Source organism: Crocodylus siamensis, chromosome 6 (assembly GCF_052110815.1).
Source record: "Crocodylus siamensis isolate JL-2025a chromosome 6, ASM5211081v1, whole genome shotgun sequence".
Lineage (NCBI taxonomy): Eukaryota > Metazoa > Chordata > Crocodylia > Crocodylidae > Crocodylus > Crocodylus siamensis.
The window spans coordinates 15696287-15714633 of record NC_143400.1 but is presented as its reverse complement, the minus strand read 5'-3'; the positions used below and the strand labels follow the sequence as shown (position 1 = coordinate 15714633).

The following is an 18347-nucleotide window of genomic DNA, read 5'->3' as shown; positions in this document are numbered from 1 at the left end:
ATGGAGAACTCTACCATAGAGAAATAGGAACATTTCCTTGTGAGGAAAAGGTTTCGCTGCTGTTAGCCAGTGTTACAGGTGGTAGAAAGGGGTAGCTTGCCATTAAAATCTGCTTTTTCTACCTCTGAAACTGGCTTTAAAGGTGAAATCAAGCCTTTTACACACCAGGGTCTGAACTCATGGGTCTGTTTCTTCTGTAACTGGTGACACCGTCTGGTACCCAGTATCTGAGTGGCTGTAAGCACCCATTTCCATGGATGTGAATGAATTGCAGAGACCCAGCGCTTTGCCTCTCAGCTTACATCTCATCCTGAAGGTAATTTGGTCTCAACTAAAGTACTGTTTGCCATAGTCCTACCAGGCCTCTGGCCCTGCCAAGCTATTGTAAACTGCTTGATGCTATTACAATACGTGGTGAATGCCAGGATACCCTAGGCAGCAGAGAGAGAGCATCCCAAAGCACTCTCTTACCCCCGGCTGCCCGCAAGTAACACACTATTTAAGAGCAACACTGCTTTAAGAACAGGACCTATTACTGCACATACCGGGCAAACCCGAGAGCACTGAAGTGTCGGGCTAAATTTTGCCCTGTGTAACCTCTTGGTACAAATCACATCACTGAGCTGGAACTGGCTGTCAAAGAAAAAGCAAGACCCTTATATTAGCAGCTTCAGGTCAAAGTGCTGCTCTAACAGCTAACCCAGCTGCTGTCAGTCCTTGCCTCTTCTCTTCCCTGGGAGTTTGGAGTGCCTGCAGTTGCTTCTAAATAGCAGCAGCAACAGGCCTGGTCCATGAGCACAGGTACGGATTACTGGGACACACTCTGAAACATTTAGCAGGCAGCTTACCACTTAATTTCAGTCTGGTATGGATCATTCTTTTTGGTAGTTGTGCTGCAAATTTATCTCCCCTAGTGTCACTGTTCTCCTTCCCAGCTAGATCTGCTGCTCTGCTCCCTGACCTACCTCTGTCATAGTCTTTCTTGCTGTAAGTATATTACAAGCCAGCATTGAAAGATCTTGAGACTTGATACCAGTCTTTTTGCACAGGCTTAGCAGAGGACACTTCTACCACACCTGGAATTTGCAAAGAAGAGGAAGTTCTCTATTCTTGCTAGAACAGAACTCAGTCACAGCCCAAAGCCTGTCTTCCTGGAAAGGTGGAATTGAACTCAGCTATAGGTGCACTGTAAAGCCCTCTGGTGGGAAGAGCAATGGAGGCTGCACACTCAAGAGAGGCAGGACAGCCCCAAGTAAAAGCCGCTAGATGGAAAGACAAGGAGCCCAAGGCTGCAAGGTTGGTCCATGCTCATGTCTGCACATTTGGGGGGTGTTTCTGGATGGGGGCAGCTCTGCAGGGAGAAGAACACGGGAAGCTGCTGCGCATACAGGGCATATATGTAAGGTAGTAGCAGACATACACAGATGAGCCCAGGTAATTGTGAAGGTTGCATCCGACAGGGCTGCTCTAAAAAGGCTCAAGGCCAACCGCTCTTGCCCCAACCAGCTGGGAAAATAGCGAATGGCTCCGCAGCAGCAGAAATGCCTAATTCTCTCTGAGCCCTCAAAAGCTCCAACGTTTTGGGCTGTAGCTTGACTTAGCTTTGTATACACCCAGCTTCATGTCCCACAAAGCACAGCTCAGCCTTGACAATGCAAAGAAGCCAACATGTTTCAACAAGTTTACTTCATTTACAAAACTTCTACATCGAGGTGCAGTACAGCATCAGTAGAAATAACTGATTATAGGATGCAAAGGGAGAGTGCAGAGCTGTCAGCCTGGAGTAGTTCTTCAGTGCTCATTCAAAGCCCCTGCAAGAAGGAATCACAATAGCAGGGTGTTCAACAGCCAGAATGCAGTCACCATCAATATGCCCAAAAGCTGAGTTAGAGTATTTTAGGTCAACTTATAACCAGCTTGTCCTTGGTAAGTGGAAAATGAGCTGGTAGGGGAGTTGGGCAAAACCCTTCCCACTTCCAGAGGGCTCCAGGCCAGAGTCTTCAGGCCCTGCAGACAAGGCCACTCAACTCAGCATAGGTTTCAGAAGCTTCCCTTTGGTGCAAAAGACACTTTTCTAGAATAGATACTTCCCCCTGCTGGCCACAGCTAGGAACTCTGGCCTCAGGTCCTGCCCAGATCCCAAGCCAGGCAGGCATCCTGGCTAAAACTATCTATTTTGGTTTGTCTGCAAGGTGCAACACAGCCCTCCACCAATTCAGGCAGAGACCCAACCACCATTACAAAACACTGCTTGCACGTGGCTCCTAAAGGCTGATCCCAAGGAGGCAGGATGAAGACACCAGTCTAGCTCAATGCAGCCTGTGAGCTTTAGCAAATGTTACCGGATGAGATGTGCTATTTCCCAGTTGGTCTCAAGGGAGCGAGGTTCTTCCACTTCCACTCCTTTCTCTGTTACAACGGCAATTTGAAACTGTAAAGAAGAATAACAGCAAGAATTTGCAGGTGTGGTCAGAATGACAGGCAAATTGATGTGTTAGGGCCCAAAGAGATGTCATCACAAAAAGGACCAGGGAAGTTGTTTCAGCAGAACAGTTCACTTGACTTTCAACCTGTGCTCTGTGGTCTGCACCCAACACAATCCTATGCAGTTAGCTGAAGCACCGAGTACCTCATGGCCCTGTTCCAGAAGACCCCTCAGTTTGGCAGGCTCCATAAGCCCACATAGCCTCCACTTCTCTCTGGGACAGTGTGATGCCTCAGTAGCTATGAAGCTGGAGACAGAAACTGCCAAGAGGGTAATGTACTGTGCCCGAAGGTGACTTGCGGTGATGCCCAAGAGCTGGTGCCAGCCCAGCCCACCCAAAGCAGGACACTTACTCGATTGAACGACCGGGCATCCCGGTAGTAGAGGATTTTCATGCAGCGCTCAATCAGGTCCTGTGCCTCCTCCTTGGTCAGGATGGGTTTCTTCTCCAGAGTTTCCCTCATCAGTGGCTGAAGAAAAACAGACCTTCAAGCACTAGGCAGCACTGGCCTGAAGCTGCAGCTACTCCAGGCTGGTTAGCGGACCTAGGATGTGGCCTCAAGCCTGGGCCTCCCACTCCCTGCCCCAAAGCACTCACCTGAGCTAGATAAGCTCCATACCCTGTCGCCAGTGTAGGGGCTTCATAGGCAACACCCAGCATGTCCACATAACCTAGGAAACTGAACACAGACCGTGGGAGACTGGTTACTGCCTGTGCCGGGGCCATGGGATGTGGTGCCATTCCTGGCTCCAGTTTATGAAAGAAAGTCCAATACCAGCTTAAGCAGTGAGTCAGCCCCTTTGCCCCTGCCCCTACCTCCCTGGCTGCAGCCCCTCAATGGCAGGACAACTGCAGTACACATCACCCTGCTGGACTGAGGGATTTCTGGCCTCCAAGCCTGCTGCTTCCCCTCCCCCCTGCCCCTCCAGGTGCTTTCTGAGCAGAACTCAGGTGCTCCCTGTCTGACAGGTTGGATCAGAGTGGGCCTGTTCATATGCAAGAAGTGCATGGATACCATGAAAGCCAGCTCCTCCCTGAAATGGTTTGGGAAACAGTCACCAAACAGTAAAGGCAAGTCTGAAACACAGGCTGTCTCATCTGGGGCAAGCCTTGTCCTACATAGCCAGTGGTACATAGGGAAGGCAGGGCACTGAGTGCTCACTTTATTCTTCCCAGCCGGCAGGCCAGGCCTGTGCACAAATGAGGCCCTTTCAGATGTAGCTCCACATGCGAGTTAAGGCAACTGTGTGCAGCTAGGGCTGAAAAATCCAAGCAGGGGAAGGGAGGGCAGACCTGGGGGCTGTCACACTGACTGCAAGAAGGTTCAGGCCCAGTCAGAGAGACAGGACTGGTACTCCGAGACACCGCATCACCTTTCCAAACAGCTCCCCCAGCACTTCACACTTGTTGCATTGGCTCTTCCTGGTTCAAGCCATGAGCAAGATCAGCTGGCTCCCACAGCACAGCAACACCATCACAGTGGGGATGCCGTGCACCCAGGCCAGGCTCACCTCTCGCCGTTGTAGAAGCCTCCAATAACAACAGTGTTCCAGAGCGGGTTCATCTTGCATCGCCGGCTGTACATGGCTCGGGTCAGCCAGGAGTGAATGGCTTTTGGACTGTAGCTGTGCCCGTCACCCAGCAGCTCCTCATCAATTCTAGGGGGAAGTTTGATGCCACTCAGAAAGAGCTACTAACCACCCAGCCTGCATACATGCAACTGCTGCCCGCCCCGCTCACTGCCAGGAAAAGGAAGAGGCGCCACACACTAAGCCCCGACCAGCCTGTCGGCACAGGCAACTCGTACCAGAGTTCATCAGCCAAAGACCCAGGGGCCAGCAAAGACGGACTTCTCCCAGAGACAGACTCAGCACTGAGCTGATGAGAGATTTAAAGCCACAACTCGACAGCGCAGCATAACACCTCTGCCCCGGGCCAGGCTTGGAGCCAGGAGGCACACAGCTGGCTGAGCAGGATGGGCATGAGACCCAACAGGTGGAAACAGGTGTCACAGCAACAGATGGAGATGTCTGAGGAGCCACTGGTGAGAGGGGCAAGAATCTGCTCCAATTTTATTACTGCACATTTCAATTTAAGGCAGGGGAGAGTTGCCAACGGGGCCCCTCCGGGTGAACAATGGCCACAGGGCTCCAGAGCGTGGGGCCAGGAGCGCCTGGCACAGCAGGACCCTGACCCACAGCACTTACACCATCTGGTCGATGACCTGCTTGAGGTACTGGAAGTCGGCATAGTCTCCGGACGCCCCCAGCACTGTGTTGTCATTCACCTTCATGATGCGCGAGATGTTGCGGAAGCGGGCAAGAGACCCGTAGGAGCCCAGTGTGTCGGCTGCCACCACCACGCCACCGTCGAACCGCACACCCAGCACTGAGGTGCCCGTCACCATGGGGCTCCTAGGGGCAGGAGACACCTCTGCTCACGCTGGCTTGGCCACACCCGACTGCCGCCCACCGCACCCTGGAGCCCAGCACCGTGCGAGAGGCTGGGCTTCAGGAGACCGGGCCTGCGACCCCCCACACACCCACACCTGCCCCTGCGCCCAGCCCAGGGCAGCCACGATGGCCCATAGTGCCCTCAACAGAGCCCTCACCCCCGGCCAACACCTCCCCAACCACAGCACCCCTCCTGCCACCCCGTCCAACACCTCCCTGTCAGCACCCCCCAGGCAGACTCACAGCGTCCTGGTGAGCGGATCTCCGCCGCCGGCCTGGAGCTCCAGGTCCAGGTCCAGCTGCAGCCCCGGCCCGGGCCCGGCCCGCAGCGCGCAGAGCTGGCCAGGAGCGCGGCCCCCGACCCACGGCACCATCCCTGCGGCCTCCATCTTAGTCACTGCGGCGCGGCGCGGCGCGGCCCGGCTCAGCTCCACCACGCGCATGCGCCGCCGCCACATGACCCCTGCCAGGCACCGTCCCCGAGCACCGCCATTTTGAGCGTGGCGCTTCTGGGAAAAGCAAATTCCTGCCCCTCGGCGGGAGCAGCCATCTTATGTGTGGCGCTTCCTTTCCCCCCCCCTTGGTGTGGGGGGGCCATCTTGAGTCTGGCGCGACCTCACATGACTGCCTGGCAACTTGCTCTGCGGCGCCTCGTGCATGCGGGAACTGCGTTCCCCCGGGGCCTTGTTCACTCTGGACCCTAACGACGAGGGAGTGCATGGCAGCCCCTGCTGGCTGTAGCCAAGTGACTTGTTTTGAGTGGGGACACCTGGGCACCAGCCCCAGGTTTGTAGCCCGAGCTGGCTTGAGATCCCAGCAAAGTGCCCTCCAGCTGGGCCCTGTGCCTCCCTCCTCTCGGCCTACAGCACTGACATTCCTTCGGGGTCAGGGCTGCACCCAGGACTGCAGAGCACTGCCAGGTGCCATTGGGTCTGCCCCTTTCTATGGCTGCAGGCCCAGCGCCGCCCGCCACGTGGCTGCACCACCGCATCATCTCCTTCTGTATGCTCTGCACTTCAGAGCAGCCTCCGATGTGCTGGTCCAGGACGTGGGCCAAAGCCTGACAAGGAGAGCTATAAGCCCCCCTGGACAAGGGGGGCTACTAAGGGCACAATCGCTGGTTGCTTGGGGCAAATAAAAGACCAAGCAGGGGTGGGAGTGGAGGGCAGAGGCTAATAACAAGTGCAGACGGGGGGACGCTGAGCAGAGCACGCTGGACAGGCCTGCAGGCTCTCAAACAAGTGCAAACACCAGCCCAGATGCCCACCAAGGAATCTATAAGCCCCACTTAGTACAGGCAGCCACTAATGACGTGTTACAAATTACTTGCAACAAATAATAATGAAAACGGGGACAGGAGTGGAGGTCAAAGAGTAATAACTAGTTTGTCAGGGGGGGCACTGAGCAGAGCGCACTGCACAGCACCCACTGGCCCTCAAATGAATCCCAGGACCCAGGGGACACAGTCCAGCGATACTCTGCCCAGAGACAGGAGTGAGCTGGGACAAGAAAAGCTTCTCTGCAGTCCTCAGGGACCCTCTCAGCCAGAGCCTCCTTTCTGGTAAGATGCTTGGCCAGAGCCAGGAGGAGGTTGACCAGCAGGTCCCAGGACTTGGTGGGGCTGTGGATGGGGAGGGCATCAATGAAAAGGTGCAGGGAGACATGCAGCCAGGACCTCAGGTCTTGGAGGTGCCGGTGAAGGGGCTGCAGCCTGGTGCACTCCAGGTAGACATGTAGCAGGGTCTCTCTCTGGTCACACGAGCAGGTGGCCATGACGTGCCAGATACACACCCATGGTGACAGCTCCGTGGAGAAGCCACCAGCTGAAGTCCCTGGTGGCTTGCAGGGTTAAACCAGAAAAAGGAGGAGGGCTAGATTTGAGCTGTGGCCTGGCTGCGTTTCTCTTGACAATTGGCCTTTGTGGACTGCAGGAGCATGTCCCAGTTACAAGTGCTGGAAGTCAGTCAGAGTTGCAGCAGCGCTGGCAGAAATGCAGATGTCTTCACAGCACAAAGACATCTGTTGCCTGCCTTGGGTTAAACCACAGTAAAGGTGAGGCATCCTTGGGGCAGGTCAGGTTCAGCTGCAGGTGCCTCTAGGAGCTTTATCCAGAGCTGCCTAATTGAGGTAAGCAGTAACACCAACTCTAATGAAAAAGTCATGAGACTCCCAGTTTCCAAGTCAAATGAACTCTGACTCATGATTTCCTAATATCAAGAGATCAAATCTCAAGATTTTTTCTTCTGGCACATGTAGAGAGTACCACGCAGATAAATCTGTGGAAGGGAAGTGGTGGCGGGGGGGGGGAATTGAGGCCCCCACGGTGAGGGAGAGAGTGGGGCAGGCCTGGGGTGAATGGGGGACTGGGGAAGGCATGGGGGGCATGTGCCCCCCAGATTTGTATGCAGGGCAGAGGCAGTTTGCCTGCTGCAGGCTGGGCTCTGTGCTCTGCTGCATTTGCCCTGGGAACTGCGCACACACACTTAAAAAAATAGCATCTTAAGATTTACATTCCAAATCTCTTGATTTTTGATACAGTGGGATCGGCAATACTAGGTAAGAACAGACCTTTCTTCATGGCTTGTTTCGCAACAGGGCCTCTGTGGACATAGCCTGGCCCACAGAGCCCTCTCCTGGATAGAAATATATGTCCCCAAGAGGTTTGCTACCAATGTAGCTCCACACCTTGTCAACAGCAGCAGCCCAGGTGACAAAAAGCACCTTCCCATCAGCACCCTTACCTGACCCTCCAAAGGAGCCATTTGTATCATGCTTCTGGTCAGCATGGCTGCCCTGCTTTGTAGAGTAGACTGTGAGTCAGGGATTCTGCTTTTGCATTGGTGCAGTTTGCCTTTGGGGATTAACTGCTCTCTGGTGCAGTGGCCCCTTGGTTGGTTTTAGTCAGAGAATCATAGAAAAGTCAGGCTGCAGGGCCTCTGGGAGGTCATGTCTGTTCCAGCCCACGGCTCCAGGAAGGATCAGCCCTGTCCAAACCATCTCAGACACATCCTAAAACTACACAGTCAGCCCTGTTGCACACGTGCAAGGCACCACACCTGAATCTGCCACAGGTAAAGCAGGGGGATGAGGGCTGTCAGTGTCCTGCTGCTGGGTGTTAAAATGCTCTTGAGAGATCCAGGGAAGAGGCCATACCCCTGGTATAGAGGAAGGCAAAAACTCACATAGTACAAAGCTGAATTTCCTTCTTGACCCTGAGCAGAGGGGCAAGACCCTCTAGCCAGGAACCTCTGGGTTTTAGGTACATTGGCATATGCCATGGATCAGTGCTGGCAAAGCTGTCTATTGAATTACCTCAAGGACTCAAATCCCTTCTGGGTCCAAGGTCCTGGTCCCCATTCACATGCCCCCAGCAAGCCACACAGTCCCCACTCCTGACTTTGGATAGTTTGACCCCAAGCCAGCCACCCTGCCTCCCACTTCGGGTTCTCTTCTTTAAATTCCACAGCATACAATTAAGGGCCAGTGAGTTCAATCTGGGAAGTGCCAACAATGCAAAAAGACATCCCCATCTCCATGTGTCCCGCTGCAAAGCTTTGTTCTGCCTTCTACACACACAGAAAAAGAAGTGACAGAAGAGTGATCTGATTAAAGCTAATGAGCTGCTGATTACTGCGGGAGGAAACAGTTCTGGAGACAGTGTGTTTCATGAATGGCATGTCTGAGTGAATCACTCAGGGAAAAGACAAAGTCCAGGGCTGATCAGAAGAGCCAGGCTCCTTTGAAGGACCAAGCTGAGTTACAAATTGTTTTGGTTCTTGGTGGGTTCCCACAACCACCACAGCTGTACACGGGATGCGAGAAAGGGGCTCCATGCTGAGATGCGTGTGTTCAAAGGGCAGGGGAGGCACGGACAGGGAGCCAGAGCCAGCCCAGGCCCAAAGCCTTGTGAACAGAAGGGCATTCTGGTTCTGCCACAGATCTTCCCTGGCATTTGGGACAAATCGCTTTGGGCCGGGCCTGCTGCCAGGAACTTTCCCAGGAGCCAGTACTTGGAGTGACAAAGGTCAGTGGAACTGAAGGCAGTGAATCATAGAAGAGTAGGTTTGGAAGAGGTCATCTAGTCCAACCCCTGCCTGAGGCAGGACCAGCCCTGCCCAAACAGGCACATCCATAGTCTAACTTCATAGTAAAACTACCATCAACCCTGACACAACACCACCTACCACAGGTAAAGTAGGGGGACCATGGCAGTCAACATCCTGCTTCTGTAAAAGATTGTCGATATACGCTCAAGAGATCCCAGGTAGAGGCCATGCCCCCACTGCAGAGGCAGGCAAAACTCCCCCTGATTCATACCAATCTGACTAGGGGTTAAAATTCCTTCCTGGCCCCAATGCAGCATTGGTTTGAGCGTAAGTAGAAGAGCAAGACCCTCTAGCCAGGAACCTCTGGCTTTGGTCCCAGCAGGAGCATTGGCACAGCCCAGTCCCCATTCCCAGCCTGGGCTGCAGCCAACACCCAGTGCCCCTGCGGGAGGCTTAAAAACACCCTGACACGGAGCAGAAGGGGGTGGGGGGCAACCAGCACGGCCCAGAAGCCTGGGAAATCCACACAGTAGAGCACAGGCAACACTATGCCTAGATCAGTGTTCTCCAACCTTTTTAAGTAGATTACCTTCACATGCAAAAGCAACTCAAGATCTACCATGCACCACTGCTGCCCCCTGCCTCCCTCACACCCAGCAGGTAAGTCTGTGGAGAGGGAAGTGGGGCACAGATTGAGACAAAGGGAGAAAAAATTATTTGGGGGCACACCTCCCCAGCAGGTAAGTCCCACCCGGTTGGGGCCCCACTCAACTTACCCCTGCTTCTGCGGCACTGTTCCTTACCAAGGGGGCCTCAATCAAACGCCTACCCCCTCCCTGCCCCATGGACTGACCTGCTGGGCTGGGGTGCACGGGTGCATACACATGGTCACTCAGCCCCCCACCCCAGCCTTGAATCAACTCCAAGAAGCTCCAAGATCTACCACAAGAGGCTCTGAGTTCTACTGGTGGATTGGGATCCACTGGTCGGTGACCACCGGCCTAGACCATCCCTGAACAGTGGTTGTCTGAGCTCCATCAGTGATGGAGAGTCCACCCCTCTCCTGGTGTCTATTCCACGGCCTCCCTGCTCTGACAGTGCAGAAGTTTTCCCTGAGATCCAATCGAAACCTGCTTTGCTGCAACTTCAAGCCATTGATCTGCGTCTGATGCATGCTGGACTGACCGAGTGGTGCACAGGATGCAAAGCTGCACTGTGCTGGGGCTCATACTCCATCTGTGCCTCAGTTTCCTCCCACTGTAGCATGCAGATAATCCTCAGGTGCCTCCTGTGGGCACAGCTTGTCAATTATTAACACTTTCAGAATGGAAAGTGATCTCTTCTTCTCGCTCTCAGAGCCTAGCACAACCTTCCTTTGAGGCCTTTTGCCTTCCATCCATTCGCCTTCATGTCCTGTTCCTCTTGTGCAGCATAACACAGGTGGGGGTCCTTGGAAAAGAGGCAGTTGTCCTCTATTTCCTCAGGCAGAGCCCATCCTGGGGAGCTCTGGTAACCCTATTCCTGGTGATACTGCGTATTAGCACTTAATTTCTGAGAGCAGAACCCCCCTCTCCTCTTCCACCATGAATCAGAATTTCTTCAATGCTAGCATAGAATAAAATAGCTGTGCAAAATCCCAGAGGCATTAAATGAAGCTTGTGTGTCCCATCAAGTTGGCTGGTGTACATAGGGACCAGCCCCTGCTACAGGGTGCAATTACAACTGCTCCGTTGCGGGTGTATCTACAAAGCCTCCCCCATGTTCCCCATCTGCCACCAAGAAAAAATGCCACGCAATCACTATTCCGCAGCAGCTTAGAGAGAGTCTCAGTCTCAGACCTGAGCACAGCGCTGTGTGTGTCTGAGGCCACTCTAATAACCACACAACATTTTTTAGGCGTGTGTTGCAAAAGGAGTTTGTCAGGGGCTCATTTGTTGGTGGTGGTTTCAGGTTTGATAGGGAAGTTATAAAGACAAACCCTAGGACTCACAAGCATCAGAAGCTGAGGTCTGGACTTGCTGCCTCCATGAATGTCAACATTTTTCTCCTCCTGATAGCTAGGCCAGGCTAAGAAATGTTTATAGGTGTTTGAGTGGAAAAAAAATACATGTTTCTTGCATCTTTGTCACTTCACATTTAAAACAGGTTTTCTGTACCCAACAGCAATTTTTAAACAACTGGAAATAGTTACGTATTTTTTAAAACAAATCAATGCAAAATACCTGCAAATATTGACTTTGGCTTGCATCAGAAAGCCACTACTATATTTTTAAGGAAGGGTTTCAAAGGCCTCATAGCCCAGGCCATGATAAGAACAAAATATTGACTCATTTTATTCTTATTAGCCTTTGAGCCATGATGAGGACTTGGATGAAAGACCAAAAATCCTCTGGTGATTGAAAGGCAAGGGTTTCTGAGAGTGATCTCTTGTATTGGACCAGCTATGCTGCTGGGGTAAAGTTAGACAAACTTTCCAACCCAGGACCTTCTTCTCAGGTCTCTGACCACTGAGAACCAGACACAGCATAGTGAAATGCAGCAGGAGGAAGGCCCTGGGGGGAAATTCTCCTGGGTAGCAGACAATGCACAGAAGAAAAGCTGATTACTGGAAGACCAACAGATCCCTAACAGAAAGGAGGAGGGTCCTGTTCACCTATCTTGTGTGGAAAGAATTCAGGAGCTGGATAAAATCCAACGTGCCATGAACCCATTTAGTCCTTGGTAGCACCAAGAAATCCTGGCCTCTCCCATGACTTCTGGACCATCGCAGCTACAACATCACTCTTACACTGGTGGGTGAAACTCATTGAAACTGGTTCACTGAACAGCTTCCCAGTTCAACTCCAGTAGCCACCATCTCCTCTCCTTCTCATGAAAGCTGCTCTTCCTAGTCTGTAACCCACGTACCATTTGCTCCTTTTTATAATATAATGTAAATAAAATAAATATTTTGAAGAAAACCTGCAGCAAGGCAGGGAGGAGAGAAGGACACAGGCCCTGTAGAGTGATATAACACAACTATACTGCCTGCCTCCTTGACCTAACACTGGTTTGTTGTGGGGGAAGTGTTAGCTATGCAAAGTGACAGGTGCTTTTTACCTACTGTACCCAAGGGAGCTATGTGGATGTCTGCTTTTTGTATGCACCTTATTTATGATGAGATACTGTGTCCAAGCATTCAGCTGAGCACACCTTGCTACCCTGGAGTCTTGACTCTCTCTCCAGATTTAAGCAAAGCTTTCAAGTCACCTGCTGCTATGTTAATCTGATCAACCCTGCCCATACTTCAGCTGCAAACACACCTGCAAGGGCTTTTAAGAGCACCGCCTTAGGCTGCATGGGATTGTTTGCAAGGCTGGAAGCTCAGTGGAGGCAAACGCAACCTAGCTAGCACAGTGACTGCTGCTGCAGACAGTGGCTTTCCATCCCTGTGGCTTTGTATAGCAGCAGCATCACGCTTTGAGCATGTCATTGCACATTCAGGGTTGCTGCTCCATTTCTGTAGCCCTCAAGTGATGAGACAGCAGCACTAGTTAGACCCAGGAGAGAAGAGCCCCAGTGTGTGCGCTCCTGCTGAGTCCTGTTGCGTGTGCGGTCTTACTCAGAGCCCCGAGGTCTTTGTCCTTTCTGTATGTTGGCAGCGCGCTGCTAGTGCCTCCTACCACTGTCTTGAACTGAATCCTCTTGACTGACTGTGCTGACCTGTGCCTGGGGCTGATGCACCAGGCATGAGGAACAAGTCTGCGTTGGCTAAGTAAAAAGACAGGTTCTCCTTGTCATTCCCTGTTCCAGTAGCTCCTTTCCTGCCCACTCCTGGACGTTTGCTCTGCAGCAGCCTCTGCTGGGCTGCAGCTCCTACCCTCCGGCACAGCACTGGAGCAAGAGCCCTCTGCGCTGACATCAGCTGAAAGCCGGTGGGGACAGTCAAGCAGGAGAGACTTCTAGATGGGGAAGTAAGGTGCCAGGCTGAGGTTCTCGCAGAAACCGAGAGGGGTCGTCCTGAGGTCTGGGTGTCACAGTCTGTAACATCAAGTTCCCAGTGGGCGGTCGCGTTTGTTCGGCTGATGCTGTTACCTGGAAAATGTAACCCCCAGCTGGGAGAAGCAGCCTGTACATGGGGGAGGCTCAGAGCCTTTACCTAGGAGAGATCAGGCTGCCTCTGGCCTGCTTACATCTTCCCAGACCAGGTGGACTTCACAGAGAAGGGAAAGGACCAGGGGGCTGATAAAGCAGGGAGGAGAGAGCTCCTCTGTCCTGTGTGGTTCAGGGTTATCTGGTGCTTTCCGCCCAACTCTCTTTTGGCAGCTGTGAATTGCCTACTGTGGAGCTGGAACCTGATCTCTTGTCCTTTGTAAGCAGAGACTAAATTTTTTCTTTCTTTTTTTTTTTTTAATGGAAACATCTAGTAGGAAATTTGGAATTACAATGATGGGCAGGGCAGAGGCAGGATTGAATGCAGTATCCAGGCTATGTGGATGAATGATACCACTTGCGAGAGAAGGGTAATACAAGTCCCGGCTATGACCATCGTGTTATGTGACTTATGAACACAGGGCCTCGTGTTTTATTATGTGACCTAGGCATAGCGAAAGAGATTGGGCACAAGACTCATGGCTTCTGTTTCCAGCACAGGCAAGGAGCTTGGTCTTGCGGTTAGACCACAGGACTGCCAGTCAGACAGGTTCCTTAACGAAAGAGGCCTGTATTTCTCTGAGCCTGAGTTTTCCCACTAGCAACACACATTTCATTCTTGTGTAACGATATAGGCCTGGTCTATGCTACATGGGGGTCTTGCTGGGAGAGTTATATTGGCAGACCCTCCTTCTGGCCGGTGGGTTGCTGGGCTGATCGGGCTACACAGCTTGCAGGAGGGAGAGAGCTTTCCCAGTAAAAGGACCTTTTCCTCCCATTACAATCGTTCCACCTTGGGCCTCCATCGTGTTGTTTTGTGGGGAGGAAGCACCCACCCTGACCCACACAGCGACGACGTGTAGACCCTGCCAGAGAGGGAACAGATCCGGTTTCACTGCGGCCTCATCAGCTATTAATCGGTACAAAGTGTTTTCCTCCCACCAACTGTCCGTCATTCTTTCCATGGGGAGCGCTCTGCTCTGGGCCACGCGGGTCGCTGTTGCTGCATTGCCCATCGCGTTTGACATGAGGCCGCTGATGTCTCCCACCTTGACGCTGGTCTGCGTCCCGTGTGGAAAAGAACATCGGTGTGGCCTAATGAGGGCTCCTAGAGACGCCCGGGGGCTGGGCACTGGCACGCGGTGTCATGGCGTGATGGGCCATTTATAATGGAAACGCTGGCAGGTTTCACGGGATGGCTGAGCTGCGAGCTGCTCCCGTGCATCGTTTCCCAGCCCTCAAAGTCCTGGGAATGGAGCGCGGCAGAGTGGTCAGAGCGGGGGGTCAGGGGTCGACCCTAGACATTAGTCAGATCATTTTCCCACACTCAGTTTCCGTCTGCTGTAAAATGGGCTGAATCCTTGCCTCGCTTAAGGTATTGCCGGAGCAAGTGAATCAGTGGTTTCTCCAGCGCCACGTCGCGCTATTAACGCTGTGGCTGCGGCGGGGGCCTGGCGAGCCCAGGCGCCGCGGGCGTTGGTGCGAGCTGGGTGGAAGCTCCTCCGCCCCCCGGCGGCACCAGCTCTGGCGCGGCTTCGGAGGGGCCGAGGGGCCATGCGGCCGGCCTGTCCCCCTCCTGCGCTCCGGCCCAGAGTTTCGTCCCGTGGCTTCAGGTCTCAGGCCCCCGCGTCTCCGCTCGGCGCGGGTCGCGGGGTCAGGAGTTCATGCGGGATTGTGAGTTCACCAGTGCAAAGTGGGGGTGAGCCACGCGGGGGGATTGTGAGTTCACCAGTGCACAGGGGGAGCAGGAGTTGCCGGGCCGGGTTCACACGCGGGGGGTGAGTTCCCCAGTGGCCGTGACCGCCCCAGGGGCGCTGGGCTGCGCTGTGGGGGCCCCCCCCCCCCGGGGGGCCCCCCCCGCGCCGGTGCCGGTGCCGCTGCCGCTGCCGGGAGGGGTCAAGCCGGCCCGGGTTGCCAGGGGCAACCCCCAGCCCAGCCCGGAGGGGGAGGGGCGGTGGACCACGCCCCGCCCACACCTGGGAGAGGGCGGGGCCGGGGAGCCACCCCCAGCGTGAGTCACGTGACCTGGCCGCCCGGCGGCGAAGGAGGGCGTGGCCCCAGTCCCCGGTGGGTGGGGCGGGGCGGGCGGTAGGTAACAGGTTGCAGCAGAGAGCGGTCGTGGGAGCGGGAGCAGTGTGGTGAGTGCAGCCCCGCCACGGGCTGAGCGGACCGGACCGGACAGTGTTGCAGCCCCGGCGGGGTGCGGGCGGAGCCGCCCCTTGCTCGGCAGCCTCTGGGTCCCCCCGTGCGGGCGGGGGCTGCCGGCGGCGGGACGGGACCGCGGGGTCGCGCCCTGCTCGCCGCAGCCGCAGCCCGTCGTCCCGCCGCGGGTCTGTGCAGCCCCCGGGGACGGAGCCTGTTCTGGTGCTTCCCCGCCGGTACCCAGCCTCGACTTCCCCGCCTGCAGCTGGGGCCCGTCGCTCCTCGCCTGTCACCGGCCCCGTGCCCGCGGGCTGGTCCTCTCCCCTCGCCCGGGACGAGCCCCCAGGCCCTGCGCGGGCTGCCGAGAGGACGGAGCTGGGCTGGGCAGCCCGGGAGCAGCGGCCCCGGTTGGATATGGCAAAAAGCTTCCTCCGGAGGAGGGGGGTGAAGCACGGGCCAGGCTCCCACAGCGGGGCTGGAGTCTCCATCCTTGGAGGCGTTTAAGCCCGAGATAGACAAAGCCCTGGCTGGGAGGATGGTGTTGGGGCTGGTCCTGCCCTGAGCAGGGGGCTGGACTGGGGCAGTGGTTGGTTCTCAACCTTTTTTGGACCAGGACCCACTTGTCGGCATCGACGGGCAGTGCTGGGCCTGTGCCCTTCACCCCCGACCTGCTGCCCACTACTCCCAGTGTGCGGGGCGCGGGGCGGGGGGACCCCACGCAGCTCCTCGCAGGCTGCAGCTCTGCCAAGCTGCAAGGGAAGAGCTGCAGTTTCCCACGTTTGTCTTCTTTAAAGGAGAATTTAAAGTTCGTTTGTGAGGCATTCATGTATTCTTTGGGTTGTGACCCTATGGGTTGAGAAATGCTGCCCCAGATGTGACCTCCTGAGGTCCTTCCTGCTCTCGTGCTCTAGGTTTGTGACTGTTGCGATGCTTCTGCCCCGACTTCACTGCACTGGTGAATTAAAAATATTTCTCCAGGTCTTTCATGGCTGCTTGACTCTAATCTCTGACCAAGTCTGGCATAAAGGTCAAGTGTCGGCGCCCAGCTGGGGGCTGCAGACAGTTTGGGTTCATCTTTCTGTCCTGGAAATGAATACATCTTGCTTTTACCCCCCAACTTTGGCACTGTTCAGCACAGACAGAATCAGAACAAGACGTTTGTTTCATGTGAAACCCCGGGTCTTGCATGTGATTAATCCTGAGTGCCAGGCGGATGAATTCAGTCTCATCAGAGGAGCCTTGACCGGGCAAAACTATGTTCGATCCCACACATCCACATGATCTCTTACTGAGGCCGTGTGGGACTCTTACAGGACTGTAAAATGGGTTTAAACCCACTTCCCACTGTAGTGCAACTAAGTTGTTCTTCTTAAACTTTAATGTGGATCTCTCTAGACGGATCGTATTCCTGCTGGTTCTGAAGGACGGTATTTTTACCAGCCAATTTAAACTGCATGTGTGGAGGGGAGGGAGATCTGAGCCTTCAATTAGTTGTTGATAGTCTGCAGTTGGTTAAAACCTAAATGCTGGGCTGCTGCTCTCGAAGCTAAAGCCCCTGTCTTTCTAACCATTCTCTTCCCCCTGAGTTAATTATTCATGTTCAAGGCTCTGTACCAATAACTTACAGCTTTTTAAAAAGCTATCTATCCCTATAATTGAGATGCTCTGACTTAGTCTAATAAAATACATGGACAAATAAGAGTGCACTCTGCATAGAATAGACCCATCTGCTTTGGAGGCTTGTCTGTGCTGCAGTGCATGGACTGCCCAGGCATAAATCCTGGTTTCTATCAGGAGTTTTGACATGAGAAAGATTTCACCCCTGAGAACAATTTCATTGCTTCCCCTTGCTCTAGCTCCTGCTGTTCCATCCTTCAATGCAGTGTTGCAGCTTTTCAGAAAGAGGCACTGGGAGGCTCGTTTATGTAATCCAGTTGTTCTGTCGGTGGTTTCGTACCACTGTAAGCCCCGGGTGGTGGAGTGATCCGCATCTGTGGGATCTGAGTGCTGAGAGGAGAGGCAGTGGAGGGGCTGAGAGATCTGGGTTCAGATCCGGACTCTGCCACTGACTCTGTCTGCCCTTGATCAAGTTACTTAACACCTTGGGGTCATTGTTCTCCCTGGTGAGAATAAGCGTGTCTTACTTACCTTGCCCTGCTAGAGTCGGTTTGGTTGTAAGTGGGGCACAGCTCCTGGTACACAAGGGTTCTGACCCCTGTGGGACCTGGGGGTTAATGGCCTAAATTAATCAGTCTAGTGCTTAAAATACATGTTTCCTCTTAAGAAAAACTCTTCTGCCATGTCCTCTTTCCTCTCATCTCCATCTGTCTATCGCACGAGCTGGCACCAGTGCTGAGCTTGGGATTCAGTAGGGTGGCAGGGAGGCAGAGGGATGTGGTGAGCGGGATAGCAGACGGGGGTGGGGAAGGGTGTCTGGGCTCTGTTTTTGCAGTCTGGTTTCTAACTTGGATGGTCTTGAGCAAGTGGCTTTCCTTCTCTGTGCTGCCTTGGTTTCCCCATCTGCAAAATGGGGGTAAGGACACAGACCTCTCTTGCAAAGCACTTTGAGAGCAACTGGTGAAAAGCCTGAAAGCCGGGCGCAGAGAGCAGTGCTATCTGTTATGGACACCCCTTGCAGGGGGCCTCCAGACCAGCCCCCACTTATACATGGCTCCCAACTTACTTGGGAGATCTCAGCTGGCAAGATGCCAGATGTGTTTGACTCTCCCCAAAGCTCCCACTGAGGTTGAGCAATCTGATGGCAGGCCCTGTAGCAAAGTCCTGGCTTGTTCCCATAGCATGTACATCCCCCCCGCAGTTAGCCCTGCCCTTTGTTACAGCTGCCCTTGTTGGGCTGCACAGCCAGCAGCTAATCAGAAATAACAAGCAGGCTCGTCCTTGGTTCTTCTAGCTGGGGCTGCTCTTTTGGGACTGTGTCCTCCTTTCAGCCGTCTTGGTTTAAAGACATAGGCGGACGAAGTTCTTTGGGAAGATGTGATATCTTTTATTAAACCAACTAAATAGTTGGCAAAATTGTTCTTTGCAAGTTTTTGTGCACACACACCCTTTTTTACCCCCATTTTACGTCA

General features: G+C 54.0%; 2 protein-coding genes across 4 annotated transcripts in view; one reads left to right on the top strand and one right to left on the bottom strand.

The window, feature by feature from the left end:
• Positions 1-1667: 1667 nt before the first annotated feature.
• PSMB4 (proteasome 20S subunit beta 4) lies at positions 1668-5381 on the bottom strand. 2 transcript variants are annotated; one of them, XM_090053565.1, is made up of 7 exons: positions 5183-5381; positions 4694-4900; positions 3998-4144; positions 3084-3165; positions 2839-2955; positions 2343-2431; positions 1668-1811 (listed from the first exon to the last, which is right to left on the bottom strand). In XM_090053565.1, exons 1-7 carry the CDS (start codon positions 5326-5328, stop codon positions 1799-1801), a joined length of 801 nt encoding a protein of 266 aa, XP_089909691.1. In that variant the 5' UTR covers positions 5329-5381; the 3' UTR covers positions 1668-1798. The 2 variants fall into 2 exon arrangements, with proteins under 2 accessions (XP_089909691.1, XP_089909693.1); XM_090053567.1 differs by lacking the exon at positions 1668-1811 and having other exon boundaries at positions 2339-2431.
• Positions 5382-14684: 9303 nt separating this feature from the next.
• Positions 14685-18347, top strand: part of CGN (cingulin) — a 40121-nt gene continuing 36458 nt past the window's right edge. Inside the window, exon 1 of one of the 2 annotated variants that reach the window (XM_090053019.1) lies at positions 14685-14790. The gene's annotated coding sequence lies outside the window, so the exon portion shown is untranslated. Of the gene's footprint in view, positions 14791-15192; positions 15255-18347 lie in introns of those variants that run through there. The other variant, XM_090053018.1, reaches the window with a different exon arrangement.